Source organism: Macadamia integrifolia, chromosome 2 (assembly GCF_013358625.1).
Source record: "Macadamia integrifolia cultivar HAES 741 chromosome 2, SCU_Mint_v3, whole genome shotgun sequence".
Classification (NCBI taxonomy): domain Eukaryota; kingdom Viridiplantae; phylum Streptophyta; class Magnoliopsida; order Proteales; family Proteaceae; genus Macadamia; species Macadamia integrifolia.
The window spans coordinates 21,114,820-21,134,871 of record NC_056558.1 but is presented as its reverse complement, the minus strand read 5'-3'; the positions used below and the strand labels follow the sequence as shown (position 1 = coordinate 21,134,871).

The 20,052-nt window shown below is 38.6% G+C and overlaps 1 protein-coding gene and 1 long non-coding RNA gene across 2 annotated transcripts; one reads left to right on the top strand and one right to left on the bottom strand.

Annotated features, from left to right (window-relative positions):
* Positions 1-396: 396 nt before the first annotated feature.
* Positions 397-1,797, top strand: LOC122093018. Its single transcript, XR_006144358.1, has 3 exons — positions 397-754; positions 891-1,028; positions 1,121-1,797. It is a non-coding gene; the product is annotated as an uncharacterized LOC122093018 (long non-coding RNA).
* A 1,701-nt stretch (positions 1,798-3,498) lies between these two features.
* Positions 3,499-5,863, bottom strand: LOC122059360 (pentatricopeptide repeat-containing protein At1g05750, chloroplastic). Its single transcript, XM_042622099.1, has one exon. It carries the CDS (start codon positions 5,543-5,545, stop codon positions 3,971-3,973), a length of 1,575 nt encoding a protein of 524 aa, XP_042478033.1. The 5' UTR covers positions 5,546-5,863; the 3' UTR covers positions 3,499-3,970.
* Between the last annotated feature and the right edge of the window lie 14,189 nt (positions 5,864-20,052).

Sequence of the window (20,052 nt, the reverse complement as noted above, 5' to 3'; positions counted from 1 at the left end):
GTCTAAATAATTGTTTCTTTATTTTGTTCAAATAAAAATAATATTAGATTCTTACTCTCTCTCTCTCTCTCTCTCTCTCTCTCTCTCTCTCTCTCTCCAACTTTCCTCTTTCTTTTTAAATTATTTTCCTCCTTTCTCTCACGTTTCTCTCTCCTTCTATCTTGCCATAATCAATATCATATTTACATTAAAAAAGGAACTCTAATTTTATATTCTTTCTTTCCTTTTTTGTAAAATATTTTCTTTCCAATTGCTTTGCTAATTTCATTTAGTTTCTTTATCAGTAATGACTCCCTAATTTGTTTTTTCAAATTTAAAATAAGATATATCCTTTCTTATTTCCTTCTATATCCTCTCTCTCTCTCTCCTCATTCCTTCTCTTTCTGGAACTTGAAATCAATCAAAATCTTTTCTTTTTTTTGTGATAAGAAATTCAATCAAAATCACATCCCCTAAAGACCTAGTTTCTCTCGCTAATTGTCCAAGCAAAAGTCTCTTTGTGATGGAGAGAACTCATGGTCATTCAATTGGTGTTCCAAGCTTGATCCGACCGCAAGGCTGCAACAAATCCACCTGCATCTCTTTTACCAATGCCCAAGGATGATACGGACGAGGTAGACAAGGCTCTCTATTGGACTCATGAATAGATGCCGCTACATGCATTCTCATAGCCCTAGCAGTTGATTTTAAGGCCACAACTCCCCATCGAAATCTATCGAATCCTTGGTAGCTTCTTTATCTTTTTCTACCTATAGTAAGTTTCGGAAGTTTCTTTCTTTCTTTCTTACCTTATTTTTAGTTTCTGGAAGTTTGTATTATTAGTTGGTATTTTTTCTCCTTTGTTAATCAATTGGTTATGTGCTCCTTCAACAATGTTAATGATATCCCAGCTTCCAATGACCCAAAACTTTTGAGAGAGACTATTAGAGGAGAGTGGGGTCTTAATGATTCAACGGATGTAATAGCTCATAGACAAAAATGGTTTGATGATTCAAATGAAGATGTTATTGCAAAATCACTAAATGCAGGTACTATAAGGAATGTGTCTTATCAAACAAATTGCAAAATATTAAAGTGTAATTAGTTAACCTGGTTTTTTTTTTTTTTTGGGTAATTTCAGATTTGATTTAGAATGTGGATGGTACTTCTGAGACCATGGTGAGAATGCAATTATGATTGGGAGAATCAAAGAGGGAGTCATTGATAGGGCTTTGAAAACAGCTATGTTGTTCTCATGAGACTTGGATTCTTTGAAGGCATCCCTTCACTTGAAGTGTTTGATATATAGGTGGAAAGTTGCCTCTTACATGGTACATTAATGACTATACAGACAAATTGCCCATGAATTCCATGTCCCTAAGGCCACTTCCAGAATTTGGCTATCCTAGAAGGCCTTATAAGTTCTTCAATGGTGAAACCCTTTATCCTTTTGGTTATAGCCTCAGCTACACGGTTTAAATACTCAATGATATCTTCTGCTCAAGCACTTCAAATGAAGTTAGGAAGGCTCCAACATTGTTGTGATCTCACTTATGAGGCTTACACTGCCGTCCAGGGAGAACATGATTGTGGTTGGAGATGCAAAGCTCTTTTTACCAGTTCAAATCAATATTAACTAACCACAACTAGATGGTTACTTAGATCGTTAAAGTTAGCTTAAGTTCTTTTTTTTTTTTTTTTTCTCCAACTCCAGTAATAGTTAGGAGTGGTTATTTGTACTTGAGTTCCTTAGTTTAATCCTTTGTTACCGCGATACAATATGATGGGATCTATTGAGTTTCTCAGTAATTAAACATTAATTTTGATAGTTACAATCAAGTATTTCAGGTCTTTAATCAGATTTTCATACTACTTTCTCCATTTTCTTATTTTCATATACTAGAGTTGGTATACATGGGATGGCAGATTAACCTAGCTATCACAACATTTCCAGTGCTCTGGGTGATAACTAAGCTGAGGTCTGAAACTTTCCCAGCAAATGAGGTAGCTGTTATTCAGGACTCCCGACTCCCTTCCCACCCCTTTTAGAAGTTTGGAAATGTGGGCAATGGTTACAGATTGAAATTGATGCCATGGCTACAGGAAGAATTTAATGCCAAGGTTTTAGAATATTGGACCAAACCCCTCTTTGTGCTACCCTAGTGGGGTATCTCTCATAAGCATAGTCTGCCAATGCCACGGTTTTAGAATATTGAACCAAACTCTACCTCTACAGGAAAAAAAAAATTCCATAGTCCAAACATATACTTTGGAAAGTATAAACCAACAAAAATATCAACCATAAGACAGAAACATCAACAAGAAAATCAAGTCCAAATCATTTTGAGAAAATCCAGAACCAAAAGCTGATTAAATATATACTAACTGCGCATTTTCTGAGTATATTAGTGCCCAATTTAATTGTCAAATAAGCTAAAACTTGATTAAACAATTGGGACAGATTAACTCCAATTTGAATTATTAAATCATATAAAGGAACTTTCTATAACCAAAATCAGCTTGATTATATCATTTTAGGGTTGACAATCATGCAAGAAAGACATTGGATTAACAAGGAAGTGCATATATGATATGTTTGCTTATTTACTGAAGATTTATTAAAATTGTAAAGATTAGCGATAGAACCCCTCTTCTGCTTCAGTTTTCCTTATACCTGAATGGTCTTCACCGCAGAACCTTAAGCAGAATCTACAAATCCAAATCCTCATTCTTGGGTATGCTTTTTGATCCTTCTACTACATCACTTCCCATATATAGAGCACTCGAGCAAGCACCACAGAGCCATTGACACACAGTGATGGAGAAGCATTTGATATGAAACAACATAGTTAATAACGAATTGACAGGTTTCTACCAAATATGGACACCACAGAAAGTATCTATCGGATCAGGTTTGGAACATAAGTTTCTAGAGCCTCCTCATGCTTCAAGCGGTTCAGAATTAATAAATCTTTGATGGTACGAACAATGACCTCTTCTTTGATCCAAAAGTCCTTGCTTGAGTCTATCACCTATAGATGCATCCTTCTAGCACATCACATACCAATTAACAAGGCCTCCCTACCAATTCTTAAATTAAGAAGAAGAAAAGAATAAAGGAAACCAGTATCAAGAGGTATCATATATTTGGCACTTGAATCGCTGTTAACTTATCATCATAATCTTTTTTTCAATGCTATAATCATAAAATGACAAATAAAATAGTGATAATGTTCTCTGTGGGGGAGCACAGCCTCCGCCAGTCTGTCTCTCTCCTCACCTATGTCAAATGACCTGTATAGACAGAGGAGAGAGAAAGACTGTAGGAGGGGCTGGTGGAGGCGGCACTCCCCCCACAGAGAGTACTCCCCCAATGAAATAATATTCATTTCCAATGTATTCAAAATAAATAAATAAATAAATTAAAAAAAAAAAAATCAAAATCAAGCCATTGAGAAAAGATCATGGGAGAGTGAGGAAGAGATTAGAAAGAGTTACTGATTTTAGGGATATAGTTGATTTAATTAGAAACTCCCATTAAATACCTTTTGAACTGTGTACATAATATGCAAGTGATTTCACGAAGTGTATCAGAGTTTCCAGCATCAAAGTGCAAAGTTTTACATTAGCCGAGTCATTTCCAGAACCAAATGGAAAGTGCAAAACCATTCAACTCATATTCCATCACTGAAGATGCCGGTTCTAGCTCTTCCCTCTGCTATTAAGTCGATAAGTACCATCAGTTTTTCTTTACACTGTTTGTCGCTTTGAACTGTGAATGGGTACCACACTGCACAACCAAGCCTTCAAGTTTTCATATATCGATACACCCAAACAGACTTGAAAAATGGTAAAAGGCTGCACCACATAAGAATTGCCATGCAACATTGACACCTCTCAAGCATGGAACTGACACCTCTCAAGCATGGACCCACATCTTGATGGCTCAGGAATCTGAATTGAATCATATCAGCATTTTTCCATTTGATGTTTAGTCATATTCAGATAACCCACCAACACTGGTTTCAGGTACATACCCACATAGTCTCAGTTCAATAAACAACTGATTGAGCATTGCATAAATTGAGTCGGAGTGTATATGGGATTTATCACCAGCCACAAACTCATGGATGCCACATTCAATCTCAATGGCACTGAATCCAGCTTTCTTCTTTATTCCAAGAGCTTTCATGGTATTCCTAACCTTGCTTACACCATCCCACCTTCCAACAGCAGCATATATGTTTGAAAGTAGAACATAATTGGAATCACAACCAGGCTCCAATTCAACAAGATAATCAGTCAACCTCTCAGCCAAATTGACATCCCCATGAGTCCTACATGCTGCCAGCAATGATCCCAAGACAACTTCATTTGGCTTCATGGGCATGCTTTCTATTATATGCAATGCATCTTCCAGTCGCCCAGCCCTACTAAGAAGATCTACTATGCAACCATAGTGCTCAATCCTGGGGACAATTCTGTGAATTCTCTTCATGGAATTGTAAAACCGGAGTCCCTCATCAACTAAGCCAGCATGGCTACAGGCAGTAAGTGCCCCAGTGAAACTCACTCCATCTGGCTTGAACCCCTCTTTCTGCATCATTTCAAAGTGTTGAAGAACATCTTCAGAGTGACCATTAACAGCCAAGCCTGAGATGATCGAGTTCCAAGAGACCAAGCTCCGCATGGGCATCTTCTCAAATTCTTGACGTGCAAATTCAATATAACCACATCGAGAGTACATATCGATTAACGAGTTACTTAACCGGATATTCTCACCAAAGTCCTTTTGTAGAACATAGCGGTGCACCCATAGGCCAACACCAAGTGCTCCCAAGTTCGCACAAGCAGAGAGGACACACAGGATAGTCACATAGTCAGGCTCTATTCCAGCAAGCTGCATTTCTCGAAATTGTTCCAACGCTTCCTCAAATAGACCTTTCCTGACAAACCCACCAATCAATGCAGTCCATGAAATCTTATCCTTCTGTGGCATCTGATTGAATAACTTGATTGCATCTTCAACCATCCCATTCCTCATGTACCCATCAATCATCGTGTTCCATGACACCTTATTCCTCACAAACATTTCATCAAACATCTGGCGAGCAAGATACACACGAGCACCTTTTGAGTACATATCAGCAAGAGCAGTGCCCAATACAACATTGTTCCTATCCAATCCCAGTTTTCTTACATATCCATGGATGGAAGAACCGAAACAGAGGGCTTCGGAGGGGAAATCAGCACAAGCAGAGAGAAGGGTCACGAATGTGACATGATTAGGCTCAACACTATTGATTCTCATACGAGTGAACTCCATGGCAGCTTCAGCAAGCTGCCCGTTTCGGCATCGGCGAGCAATGGAGGAAGTCCATGACACGGTGGGATCAATAAGAGATTGATCATTGTGCCTGAGGAGGAGATCCTTTCTATGGATTGATGGTTTGCCATTAGGATTAGGGAATTGGGTTTGCGTTGGAGTTGGGTGGGTGAGAGGAGAGAGTGGCTTTGGAGGTTGAGACAGTTGGGTAGCGTTGGGAGAATAGCCAGGAAGGTTCATAGTACAAATTCAAATTACCGTTAGAGAGCTAAAGCATGAACTGCAGTTACAAATTCACAATGGTGGCTAGCAACTAACCATATACTCATGGATACCCAGGACAGAATTGGTCTAAGGCCCGGCTCAATCCCATCTCGGTCTAGCCAGGAACCAGACGGTTAGTCACCGGGAGAGGCGGAGAACAATGTCTGACCCAAATTCAACCCGAAAATGAACCCCCTTTTTTTTTTTTTTCAGGCCTAATTAGGATTTAGTAACCTTCTGCAAATTGCACAAAAAATACCATCCTCTTCAAAGCGTATCTCAAAGATTTTTCGGAGAGAGAGAGAGAGTATGAAATCCATATCTGAAGTATCTAGGACACCCACTATTTATAGAGGAAACAATACCCCTTTGAAACATTTGTCCAAAAGGGCACAAAAAATGTCTCTTGGAGAGAAGATGTAATTGCATTGGATGAGATTAAATCTCCGTACATGTTAGATAAAGTTTAAAACATGTTAGAATCTTGACAAACGTCTCATGGAACATGCTTGGTCAATACGTAATGAACACAAACCAGTGTCGAAAAAAGACAATTGATGTAAAAAAAAAAATAATAATAAAATAAAAATAAAAATAAAAAATTGTAAAAATATGAAAATCAAAACAAAAAATGTGTTGGTCTTAAATAGTGACGGCGAGGAGGGTGAATCAATGGTATCCAAAAAAGTCAAACCCAATTTACTTGTTTCCTTTACTCACTCGTTAATGTCATCGGCATTCAACCACACATTCACAATACTATCACATAATCACAAACATACACAATCTGCAACAAACACATATGACTATCAATAGCCACATATTATAAATCCCATCCTCTACAAACCATCGTGCAACAGATATACTAAAGCAAACACACAGATACAACTACAAAACAAAGATATATGTGGTTCAATAGTGTATGTAGTCCATGGTGCAAATGACCAAACTAACCTTGATATAATACACAATACAAAACTTTGACCGCACCCACTTCTATGTTCATCCACCATCATTTGATGTTCAAGGTGAGTGGGTGATTGCGTGTGTTTTATGAAATGTTTATAACATGATGATGAATATATGTATGATCATGTCATCTTGCATATTATAAACTTGTTTACTTGTGGTGAATGTTAATGTGGCATGATGGTATGAGTTGTGGTTATGTGTGTGTGTGTGTGGGTGACTAGGATGCAGGGTGGCCGAAGGTTGAGTTCCGACACTACATGCTCAGGGTATATGGTGTGTGTGTGTGTGTGTATTGTAGAGATTGGGATACAAAGTGGCCGAAGGTTGGTCCTGGCATTGCATGCCCATAGTGTGTGAATGTGGGGTACAAGGTGGCCGAAGCTTGGTTTCGGCACTGTATGCCCATGGGGTGTGTGAATATAATTGTAATGTGATGTGACATGTTAGAAATGCATTGGGCTAGGTTGGGGGAGTTTTCGGTGACCAAGGTGATGGGGATGTCGACATCATAACAAACCCTTCACGTGATGTTGGATTCGGTGTTGTGGTATACCCTTCATACGACGTTAGATTCGATGAAGTAGTATTATGGGGATTATTAATAGGGGTTTGCCGGGTAATGATGTGGTTTTGGAACCGACACGCTCCTGACTCACAATTAGCTTATATCTTTAGGACCAATAACATATATTCGTGACTAGGGATACCACATATGTTGCAATAGCACTAATATCCACTCTAGACTTAGAATTTGTTGCTTAGAATTGTTTGCTAATAAACAGAATCATGGCATTGCATTCATCTAACTGCAGTTCATATTGTTGTGGTTAAACATTTATACTTGTATTCATTTCATTGATTGTTATGATTGCTTGTGTGTGTATACCCCTCACTGGGCTTCGTGAAAACTCACTCATATTGTTACATCCTTTTTAGATGATGATCTAGGGAACCATCTGAAGTCTGTGGCCAAAAATCCGATTTTCTACGAAGATGATCTTTGGGTCGAGGAACTGGTTACACACAAGAATGATTGTGTAATATCCCGCTTCTTAAACCCGGTCTGATTTCGTGGTTGAACCGGTTTAACCATGCAGGAACCGAGCCAGAGGATGTTAGAGCGAGTTCCTTATGGGCTATGATGGCACGGGTGACCTTAAACACCGGCTGGCCCGACAAGTCCGAGCCAGTGCCAGAAGAGACGGGAGTGCCCAAACCGTGTACGTGCACCTACCATAAGGCTATGTACGGATAGAACAGGTATTATATCCGTATTTTAAGGTTATATACGTATGCTACATTGTATGCTTGGGGTAGGGTCCGAGCCGAGGTCCGAGCCCGGTCAAAATCCCAAGTTTTTACTCTCGGATGGGTATGTCAGGTGGGTACACCCACCCACCTGAGTGACCCATCCATCACTATTCACTTAAGTAGGAATAGTATATAAAGCTTTATGACTTCTTTTCTTTCCATTTATTACCCTCGTACGTTGGTGACAAAAGTAAAGAGGAGAGAGAAAAAGAAAGGGAAGAAGAAAGGAAGGATTTCAGCGGCGCCGAAGCTCGATCTTGCCATTCCGGTGCCGGGAGAGTAATCTTCAACTCGAGATCTACAGTTGGAGGTAAGAAAAGCTGGGTTTTATAAACATTCGCCAAACCCACGCTTTAAACCCTTGATTCGAGTATGATTTCTTAAGATCTTGTAAACACCTCTTGAAATGATGGATCGAAGGTTTAATAGATGATTTATGTGTTGATCTTGAAGGATTTGAAGAGATATTGACAAGGTAGAAGGAGCATTGTGAGTTGGAAGTGATTTGGAGGGTTTGAAGTCATTCTTGAGCAAAGAAGGTAAGAGGGTTCCCCTCACTTGAATCTAACTTAGATCTAAGCTAGAACCATCCTATGGGACTTTAAAGGTGTGAAGAATGGGTTGAGAAAAGCCCTATTTGGGTCCCCAAGGAATGGAGGGAGTTGAGAAGAAACTGGGGTTTTTCCGCCAAAACCGGCGGGTCCCTACCCGCCTGAGAGCACCCACCTGAGAGGGCAGGGGGGTCCCTGGCCAAACCGGCGGGTAGGACCGGTGGGTAGACAACCCACCTGAGTGACCCACCCGAGTGGCCAGAATGTGATTTTTAGGTCCGATCGAGCCCAAATCGGACGTGGGACCTTCTTTCGACGTTCTAAACACGATTTTGACGTCGGATTTCATTAATTTTGATTNGGTGGCAAAGTTGGTCCCTAAACCTGGTCTACGGCAGCATGCAACACTGAGGTGGGTTCATGTTTGAAATATGTATAGTTTCCTAAGTCTTAATGAATTCCTTATTGTGTACTAACTTGTATTCATGTTTGAAATATGTATAAAAGGAATTCAGGGATGCTATTGGGAGTTTCAGTCGTGCAGCAACAATGGCTGGAAGACAAAGTACTGCCCCTGGTGAATGGTGGGTCCTCTATGGAAAAGATGCACCTAACTTGAGAAAAATAGCAATCAAGGTGCTTTCCCAAAATTGTTCTACATCTGGATGTGAGCACAATTGGAGTACATCCTCATTGATCCACACCAAGAGGCGGAACCAACTAGATCATGAAAAGCTACAACAGTTGGTGTTTGTGCATTACAATATAAGAATGAAGATGCAGCACATATGTCAAGGCATGGAGGGTAACAGTGAACCAATTGAACTTGCCCACGTTTTCCAAGAAGACTCAGATGATGAGGATTCCATGGATGAGTATATGTCTCAAGAGAGTCGTGTGCTTTCACAAGTACCCAGGCCTTTCGAGTCCCAAGCTACCAGGGTTGATGTGGAGCCAGAAACTTTTTTGTCACGGTCCAATGATGATGATGATGATGATGATGGTGCAAGACCTGCTGGTGGTAGTAGTGGACACCATGCTAACGGTGGTGGTGGTGGCGGTGGCGGTGGTGGGGATGGTAATGATGGTGGTGATGGGGGGATGCGCGAGAGGTACCACTACATTGAATTGGAACCAGAACCGGTGCGGTTCACAGGAGACTCATATCACTCATGCCACACAGGACATGGACCATAGTGCACGTTCCCCCACACCCTCCAAAAGAGGCTCAAGTCACCGATTCATAATTGGTGGAGAGTAGGATAGCATGGAGTCAATGGACATCTCTATTAGGAGCTTGATTGACACTCTAGGCGGCTCAAGTATGGAGAGTGGTATTCATGGGGAGCAGATGCATGCATTGTTAGCCATATATGGCACAATGACCACCGATTCAAACTATGGTCATTATAATCAGTTTGGCCAGTTTGGATACCCATATGCCAGCTCTTTCCCTCTACCTCTGAGTATGAGGGTCAATCACACTCCCATTGGGTCAGGTTTTGTGGATTGCATCTTCGAGGTTCCAACCCCCCAGCCATACATGCCGGTGCAGGTTCCAGTCTGCCATACACCAACCAGGAGTTGTGGATCTCGATCCAGTTCATTTAGCTTCAGAAATATCTACCCAAGGATTAGGTATCTCCAATATGTTGCTAATGATGTTTATAAAGCTGTTGTTGCAGACTTTGAGTATTACTTTCGTCATACTATAACATGGTCAGCCTTTGTGATTCAATCAGAGGAAAACATGCTTCAACATTTCAGTACTAAGAGTCTAGGTGTAATATCCCACTTCTTAAACCCGGTCTGATTTTGCGGTTGAACCGGTTTAACCATGCAGGAACCGAGCCAGAGGATGTTAGAGCGAGTTCCTTATGGGCTATGATGGCACGGGTGACCTTAAACACCGGCTGGCCCGACAAGTCCGAGCCAGTGCCAGAAGAGACGGGAGTGCCCAAACCGTGTACGTGCACCTACCATAAGGCTATGTACGGATAAATAGGTATTATATCTGTATTTTAAGATATATACGTAGGCTACAATGTATGCCTGGGGTGGGGTTTGAGCCGAGGTCCGAGCCCGGTCAAAATCCCAAGTTTTGACTCTCGGATGGGTATGTCAGGTGGGTACACCCACCCACCTGAGTGACCATCCATCACTATTCACTTAAGTAGGAATAGTATATAAAGCTTTATGACTTCTTTTCTTTCCATTTATTACCCTCGTACGTTTGGTGAGAAAAGTAAAGAGGAGAGAGAAAAAGAAAGGGAAGAAGAAAGAAGAGAAGAAGAAAGGAAGAGGAAGAAAGGGAAGATTTCAGCGGCGCCGAAGCTCGATCTTGCCATTCCGGTGCCGGAAGAGTAATCTTCAACTCGAGATCTACAGTTGGAGGTAAGAAAAGCTGGGTTTTATAAACATTCGCCAAACCCACGCTTTAAACCCTTGATTCGAGTATGATTTCTTAAGATCTTGTAAACACCTCTTGAAATGATGGATCTAAGGTTTAATAGATGATTTATGTGTTGATTTTGAAGGATTTGAAGAGATATTGACAAGGTAGAAGGAGCATTGTGAGTTGGAAGTGATTTGGAGGGTTTGAAGTCATTCTTGAGCAAAGAAGGTAAGATGGTTCCCCTCACTCGAATCTAACTTAGATCTAAGGTAGAACCATCCTATAGGACTTTAAAGGTGTGAGGAATGGGTTGAGAAAAGCCCCATTTGGGTCCCCAAGGAATGGAGGAAGATGAGAAGAAACTGGGGTTTTTCCGCCAAAACCGGCGGGTACAACCGGTGGGTCCCTACCCACCTGAGACACCCACCCGAGAGGACCAGGGGGTCCCTGGCCAAACCGGCGGGTAGGACCGGCGGGTCCTACCGGCGGGTAGGTCCCAAACCGGCGGGTTGGACCGGTGGGTGGGCAACCCACCTGAGTGACCCACCCGAGTGGACAGAATGTGATTCTTAGGTCCGATTGAGCCCAAATCGGACGTGGGACCTTCTTTCGACGTTCTAAACACGATTTTGACGTCGGATTTCATTAATTTTGATTCTAAATTGGTGAAGTACTAACCCCGCTCAATTTTTTTAGGTTCACCAAAGCCTTCCCGATTCGCTCCGGATCTCACCCGTACCGAGCGGGAATCCTTATACGCTACAGGTAAGTGGAGAGAGGACGTTTGGCCTTGTTTCAAGGCATTTGTTTGGCATTCATATAACTATATCTAATTTAGTCATGTCATCATGAATATGCTATATAGATTAGTCATTTCACACTTTGATGTGCATTTATGCTATGTTTACTTTTCAAATGCAAATTGAATGTGATGTTATATGTTGAATGTGCACATCATGTTGCATAATGCCTTGATAGACTAGATGCCGTGGTCGGCTTGGAAATGAATGCATTGGTGGCCCGTGGTATGGGACACGGTGGCACTATGCAGTCGTACTGCATATAGGAGCATGCGGTATTAGGATTCTCACCATCCCGTGCTACGACCCTTCCCAACAGGGGTTGAGGTGTTGGGTTGCCACTTGGGGGGAAGCAGGGGTCGCGGTTGTCGGACACTGTGGCGGTTAGGCATTATGCCCGACGAGTCATGTAGGACAGTCGGCAACCCCGGTGGTATTTCAAGAGGGCCAATCGTACTGCTTTTAAATTGCTGGAGTCAGCACTGTCATTTAATTTATTTACATTTCTGTTGAGAGCCGGTGGACGGCATTGTCTTTATTTTTTCGAGTACTCACGGTGGGTCTTCTCCAACAGCCCTATGGGCGTATCGCGGGATGGAGTACGCGGCTCGTACCCGGAGTATACGCGCATTGTGGTTGTAGTAGCACTAAAACCAAAGACTTAGTAATGTTGATTAGGTGTATGTGAATTAAAATGAATTGCATGACATGTAGTGCATATGATGTGTTGTGATGTGTGGACTGTTGTGTGTGGTCCACCTCTCTACTTACTGAGCTAGTGAGCTCATTCCACGTGTGCACCCCTTTTTAGATGCTTTTGCAGGTCATGCATCTGAGGAGCATGGGGTGGGTCCCACAGTCGAGTTTCCAGAGGAGGACTGGTGGACCCCTGAGGAGTTTGAGCACGGCGTAGACTGCGCGTGTGAGAGTTGTGCTGCGGGACAGCAGTTTTGAGGCCGTGTTGAGCCCCACTACCGAGCCGAGCTGCGTACTCTGATGATTTTGATAAATTCCTGTATATACTTGATATTTGAACTTTATTCTTTTTGTGTATATATATCATGCCTTCGGGCCCAATTGTATATAATTATGGTATCATCATTTGGGTAGCAAGTATATGGGAATTATTTACAGGTAAATTTTAGTCTTCCGCTGATCTGATGAATTGATGTTAGAGTGTGTATGCTGTGGTGGAATACAGTATCTGATGATCCTGGCAGGTTTGGGTTAACCGGTGTTAACTCGGTCACCGCTCCGGTTCAGTGTGAACGGGGTGTGACAGTACTTGTTGTAGTAGAGTGTCATTGACTCGACACATAGTGGTAAGGAATCTTCTCCATTCATCCTGATGGGCGAAACGAGTGTGGTATGGATCATATGGTTTGATGCCATAAATATGGAAATCAGACACATTGAATGTGATGGCAGGGTTGTTGAGTTGGATCAAAGGTTTGATGGATGACAGGGGGTCGGTGAAAGAGAATTATGATATGGGGAATATCTGGGTATGGGTCATCAGAGGAGGGGAGATAACCAGTCAAGAGAGTAAGCCAATGTTCAAGTGGGGCAAACAACTGGAGAAACTATAGGATAGGATTAACTAGTTGGTGGTGGTTGTAAAGAGGATGATGGTGGTGAAGAGGATCTGTCCATCGGCCTAAAAACCAATGAAGGGTAAGGAGGGGAAAATTAAGGGCGATGGTGTGGGTAGAACAGAGGTGCCAAAATATGCACTTGTAGATGAAAGGAAATTCAGAGATTTCAGCAGGAGAAGTAAAGGTAAACATGGTGAGGATGGGATGTTGGGCAGATACGTCAGTAATCCTGGTATGGATCACTGGGTGCCTACGAAGAAGGTGATGCGTTATTTACAGGGAACGAAAGACTACATGCTTACTTATAGAGCAACTAATCAATTGGAAGTGATCGGATATTTAGACTCTGATTATGCTGGTTGCCTCTACAGTAGAAAGTCTACATCTGGTTATGTCTTTCTACTTGCTAGTGGGTCAATTTCTTAGAAGTCCAAGAAATAGACTTGTGTCTCCACTTCTACCATAAAAGCGAAGTTTGTGGCATGCTTTGAAGCCTCATCTATGGAAATTTGGTTACGAAATTTTATCTCAGAGCTTTGGATTATCGACACTATCATGAAGCCACTGATAATGTACCATGACAATGTTGTTGTTGTGTACTATTCCAAGAATGATAAGCATTCAGGTAGAGCGAAGCATATTGGAATGAAGTAAAATTTTGTGAAGGAAGCCGTTTAGAAACAAGAGGTGTCTATAGTTCATATAAAGAAAAGTCTAATGATTACTGATCCGTTGACCAAGGCATTAGTGCCTAAACTCGTTGAAGATCTTATTTCAGATATGGGTCTTGTTAGAGTTTTATTTATTGGTCATAATGTAATAGGCACTCTCTATATTTGTTTGATCATATTATTGATGTTTCTAAATGTTTCTCATCTCTATCCTTATATGCACATTTATCTTGATATGAGTGAGCTATTACTGTTTTAGATCATTATGTTTTGTCTATCCCTCTTATGCACTGATTTGAATGGAATTATTGGTGTAGTAATTTTGGAAGGGAGTGTGTCAATATAAATGACACATGACCGCCATAATTCACATCAATAGAGCTATTCATTTAAGGTATTATGTAATACAACCAAGTGATAGGATATTTGATGGAATCTAAGTGTAATTTGTTTTTAGTGATTTTGGTCTTATAGTCCAAGTGGGAGATTATTGGATTTGTCTGTTATAATTTATTTAATGTGTAAATAAATTCAATTTGTTAAATCCCTATTTTGTGGACTATTATTTGATTAAGTCACGAGAGACGGTGCACAACGTCTCTTGACTTGGACTCCACTTTCTATCTGTTAGGTGGTTGTGGTTGAGTGGGATTCTCCACTCCTTTAACCACTCTAACCGTTATGGGAGACTAGAGGGTGGTTATAAGTAATGGGAGACTATTAGGGTCCTCTTTCCACCTTGATACGCATATTGATTCTTCACTTGTGAGTGAGCATACTGATAAGATAAAGAGAGAGAAACCCTACTCCATTGTTGCAATCGTTCTAGCAAAGAGAAACATCAATGGCTTCTTCGAATTCCATTGGCATCCATGTCTCGTCGGTTAATAGTATGCAACCCATCTCTGTACTGATTTAGGGTATTGATTTATAGTTTATTGATAAGATCATGTTTTATAGGAATTCTTAATTTTCCTTCAATAATAATATCAAGGCATTTTTTTAACCTCTTTACCAGAACTTTTGCAAAAAGTTTTGTATATTACATTATAAAGACTAATCGGCTTGAACTGATCTACCCTTTCTGTTGTCATGACTTTAGGAATAAGGAGGATGTGGGTTGATTAAGTTCCTTAAGGAGAAACCCAGACTTGAAGAAATACTTCATTGCCTTATAGATTTTAGGCCCAATTTTACTCCTATATAATTGCAAAAGTGTGTTTCTACTTTAAGTCGAAAGTTCTTTGTATGATGCATTTTATGTGTTCCTTAGTATGTTTTTTTTTTTTTTTTTTGGTAGGTCCTTAGTATAATATGTTGTTTGGCTTAAAAGGTTAAGAGAAGTGCTAAAGTCGACCATCCAGGAAAAATAGAGCCTAAGCTACGAGCTAAAGTTTTAAAATGAAGGTTTCTTTGAGCTGCTGGGGCAGGGTACATTAGCATCTCTCTCTCTCTCTCTCCTCTTCATATGAAATGGTCTTGCTGCCCTCCAATATACAATACCATTTTGTCATGCGTCAGTAGTGTGATCCTCCTATGCTACTTGTCAAATAACCTTCACCCAACTTTTGAACAGCTTGTCTTGGCTTAATGGTTCTAAAAAACGGAATAAGATGGTCAGTATTTCCTGGATTGGAATGGTTAGTATTGGCTTTGACCGATCTCCAATCCTGACCTTTCCAATCCTGATCCACATGTATGGTCCAAGGGGTAAAATCATAGTAAAAACTGATTTAAACAAAATAAAAATAACACAATTGTAGATCTGTCCGATACCATTTGGTCCAGATCAATTCAGAATGATACCAAAACGATATTGTCATTGACCCGATGCCATGACCGTTTCCCAGTTATAGAACCTTTCTTGGGTTTATAAGTTATCAAACAGAAACAAATGAAAAAAAAAAAAGGAGTAACCTACCCAAACCCCTCTCCCCTAAAGGGTTCAATTTCAAACCGAAACAAAATACCGAATCTGAAATTGAGCTAAATTAATCAGACTGAACCCAACCAATAAGGGTGTCAAAACATAACCCGAACTGGTAAAACCGACTGATAAAAGTCCGAACCGAACCAAGCTGATCCTTACTGGATTGGTTTTGGATTGAGGTATGTTGGGACCGGTCCAAACCGAACTGACCAATAATCAAATCGAGAAACCGATAAAAAAAATAAATGATTATGAGATTATAAATTGGTGAATTGACTATCCATTCTTTACAATATTAGTGAGAAAATTTTTTATTGTAAGGGGAATTGTTACAAATCATTGAATATTAGGTTATGAATAGAGAAATTGATTTAATCAAATTGAAAAACCGATAAAAAAATAAATGATTATGAGATTATAAATTGGTGAATTGACTATCCATTATTTACAATATTAGTGAGAAAATTTTTTTTTGTAAGGGGAATTGTTACAAATCATTGAATATTAGGTTATGAATAGAGAAATTGATTTGTAAATTGCAATAATGCTTCAATTGATTTCCTTGTTCACTATACAAAACTAGTTGAATGGTTAAATGAATGATTGTATAATAGGGTTCATTTTGTGATTTCAATATTAGTTATCTTCTTAGTAATTTGTAATCCATTGGTTTCAATATTAGTTAATCTTTCCCTTACAACAATAAACCATGATTTAATAATAAATTTAAAGTGTTTTTTTTTTTTTTGTCAATTCTTGTCACTATAAGTTATGAATGTAAGATTTTATTATGGTTCAAGCCCAATAATAAAACCGATCTAAACCGGTATTAACCCGATATTGAAAAATCGAAATAAATTGAAACCAAATTGGACCGAAACTGAAACCGATCGAAAACCGAAGTTCCTTAACAGATTGGTGTTGGTCTCTCTCATTCCTAGACCAAAATCGATTCAACCCGACCGAAACGAAACCAAACCGACCTATTGATGCCCCTGCGAGCCGAATTAATTTAGTTCAAATTCGGTTTGAGTATGTGAGTATAGACCTCGGTTCGGCTCGATTCCAGTTTATGGTGTAAGATCTATTGGTTCGAATTAAAACCGAACTGAATTGCTCTTAAAACCAAAAAAAAAATATGAAAAAACCTTAGTATCATTAAGAGAGATTTTTTAGGTGGTAAGTATTCTTTGCAATTTATAATCACATATTTACATGCGAAGACAATTTTGGAGTTAGCAATGGCCATAAGGCCCATAACTTGAGCCCAATATGGTCTTGGTCCATCACAATCATGGTCCAAAGGTAGAACCATTTTTATAACCGAATTAAAACTACAAATCAGAACCAAATTAGAATCGAACCGAGTCGAGCCAAATTGAATCGACTTGAATATCTAAATACAGAACCGAATTAGTTCTCGGTTTGATTCTGGTCTACCTTATCATCATTCAGAACTGAATCAAAACCAAACCAATTGACACCCTTACTCTCCCCCCTCACCCCAAAAAAAAGTAAGCTGTACAATAACTTACCGCCGGTGGCTTTGCCCGCCATTTTGAGTTTAAATTTGAAATAGTGAAGGCCCATTTAAAATTATCTAACGGCAACAACAAGCTGCTTTCCCAGGTATCAAGAATAGTAGAATACTTTATTTGCAGAACAGAAAGTCGGATACTGGAAACGGCTTTGCCCACTTGCCGGCTTGACCAATGCACTTTACCCCCTTTGCCCTCTGTTTTTTATAAGGAATCTCTTTGCATTAATGGAACCACAAAAAGGTGGGGAGAACTCTTTACCCAAAAAAAGTGGGAAGAAAATTAGAAATCAAAGATTTGTGGGTATAACCGTATATAATCAGCTCTACCTTTTTATAAATAAACCAGTATACCTCCATATGACAATGCTTCGTCTGGTTCCGAGGGGAAATAAAAGAAAGCGAAAATTTTAAATTAAAATAGTATTTTTTTTATTATTTCATTTAATTATATTAATAACTTAAAAATTATTCTATATTTGGTTATTAAATTTTACTTCAGTGTGCTTCTAAAACCTTATTTTAAAATATAAAATAAAAATTATATGTAAAATATATCATTACTTAATATGATAAGAAAATGTAAGTAATTTATAAAAATCACATGGGATCACGTGCGATAATAATTATAAAATTTTCTTTTTTTAGAATGAAAATTTCAGTTCTTTTTCCTCTAAATTTTCCTAGCAATCAAACATAGTCTATATATAATTAAAAAAAATAAATAAAAAAAAAAACCTTGAGAGAGTTAGTAAACACTGATTACTTAATAATTATTCTTATACCGATTATTGTCTAAACTGTTTTTTTCATTTGGTTAATACTGTCTAAAGTCTAAACTAACATAATAATAATAATAATAATAATAATAATAATAATAATAATGGATTTCACCACAGGGTATAGATAGGATTGGGTCCAACACTCAGCACCACACCAATTATAATGGAATATTGCTCCATTACTATCTTCTATTTGAGTAATTTGGAGAACCTTTACTTGTAAAAAAAAAAAAATTGTTTTTTGCAAGGGAGTATGGCCCTTGTGTTAGACAAATTGGGGGTGAAATGATCAACCCATCTCCATGAAAAGGAAAATAACTATTTTGTGGATGCTTCCTCACGTATTTCTATTGGCCCTCACGCACATGCAAGAACCACACTCCCTCATAGAAAATATTTTCCAAAAAAAATAATAATAATAAAGAATTATTATAATTTTTTGATTAACCAAATAATTATAAAACATCATTACAAAATGAAGTGGGTTATGAAGATAATCTTGATTCTTATTCTCATTTTTATTATCTTGCCCTTGTCACTCCCTTGTGACTCATCGGACTTCTATCTCACCCCTTCAAGAAAAAAAAATAACACATCCTTTCCCTACCCCACAAAAAAAAAAAATTATAAACTCTTTTATTTCCCTCACTAATTTATAAAAATCAATAGTAATCATATCATAAGGAATCATAGTCGAAGGAAGACAACTATGAATCCCTAATCTTCCAGTTGTAGCAAGGGTCCCAAGAGGTCATAAGATCAACTCTCCTGACTCATCGGGAGGGGGTAGGGTTTTAAGGTATAATACTATAATGTATCTTACATTTACTGAAAAAAAAGAATAGGTGATTGAAAGATATGATTATAAACCAACATTTTATTAATAAATAATTTCATATAGTTAGTAATACTTGATCAATGTTAGGAGGACTACTTAATCAACTATCTAGCCGACCCCTTATTTTGATTGGACCACTTGGTTGGTTGGATTAGGCTAATTGTTTTAGCTAATGCTTTATAAGACAAAGTATAAAAGCAATGCCAGATCAACCATCTAGCCGGCTCCTTATTCTGATTGAACCACTTGTTTATTTTAAATGACTCTTTGTTTAACCTAATGCTTTATAAGAAAAAAAAAAAGACAAAACCAAGTGTAGACTTGGTAGGTAACCTCTGAATGTTTTGAATAATTTTTAGGAATTAAGTTGGTTTAATAATATTTAAACCTAATACCCTCTTTCTCTTTTTTTTTTTTTTTTTCTAAAGAAAAAAAACTAATACCCCCTTTCAATTAGTGAAATTTATATTATGATGTTATAAGAGACCATATTGTATAAGATACCAAAGTCTTAAGGATTACATTACTTGTTATAAATAATGAAAAATGTAATATGTTTACCAACTGATAAATGTTAGGTACATGGTTACAAGAAAAAATGAAATTGAAGAGAGGGAAATACAAATAAATCAATTATTAATTTATCATTGTAACTTTTGTCTTATTATATATATTTTCTTCTTTTCTTGACTTTCAAACATAGCTTATCCAGTTTTAATAATTTAACTCGATTGGATTGGATCCAACTGGACGGAGATCAAGAGCTAAATAATCAAAAATAAAAAGGGGGTGGGGGGGGGGGGAAAGCTAATACCCGTGAAATTCCTTTCTATGATGATATATTAGTTATAAGAGACTATATTGCAGAAGATACCAGAGTCCTAAGGATTGTATTACTTGTGATACAGAATGGGAAATGTAATGTTGTGTACTAACTCATTAATGTTAGGAACCTGAATTCAGAGGAAAATACACATAAATCAATTAATAGTCATTAATTTATCGTGATTTTTGTATTATTATTATTATTATTATTATTATTATTATTATTATTATTATTATTATTATTATTTTGACTTCCAAACATATCTTATCCATTTT

Coding starts and splice junctions, on each gene's coding strand:
- LOC122059360 (XM_042622099.1), bottom strand. CDS start 5,545: ATGAACCTTCCTGGCTATTCTCCCAACGCTACCCAACTGTCTCAACCT.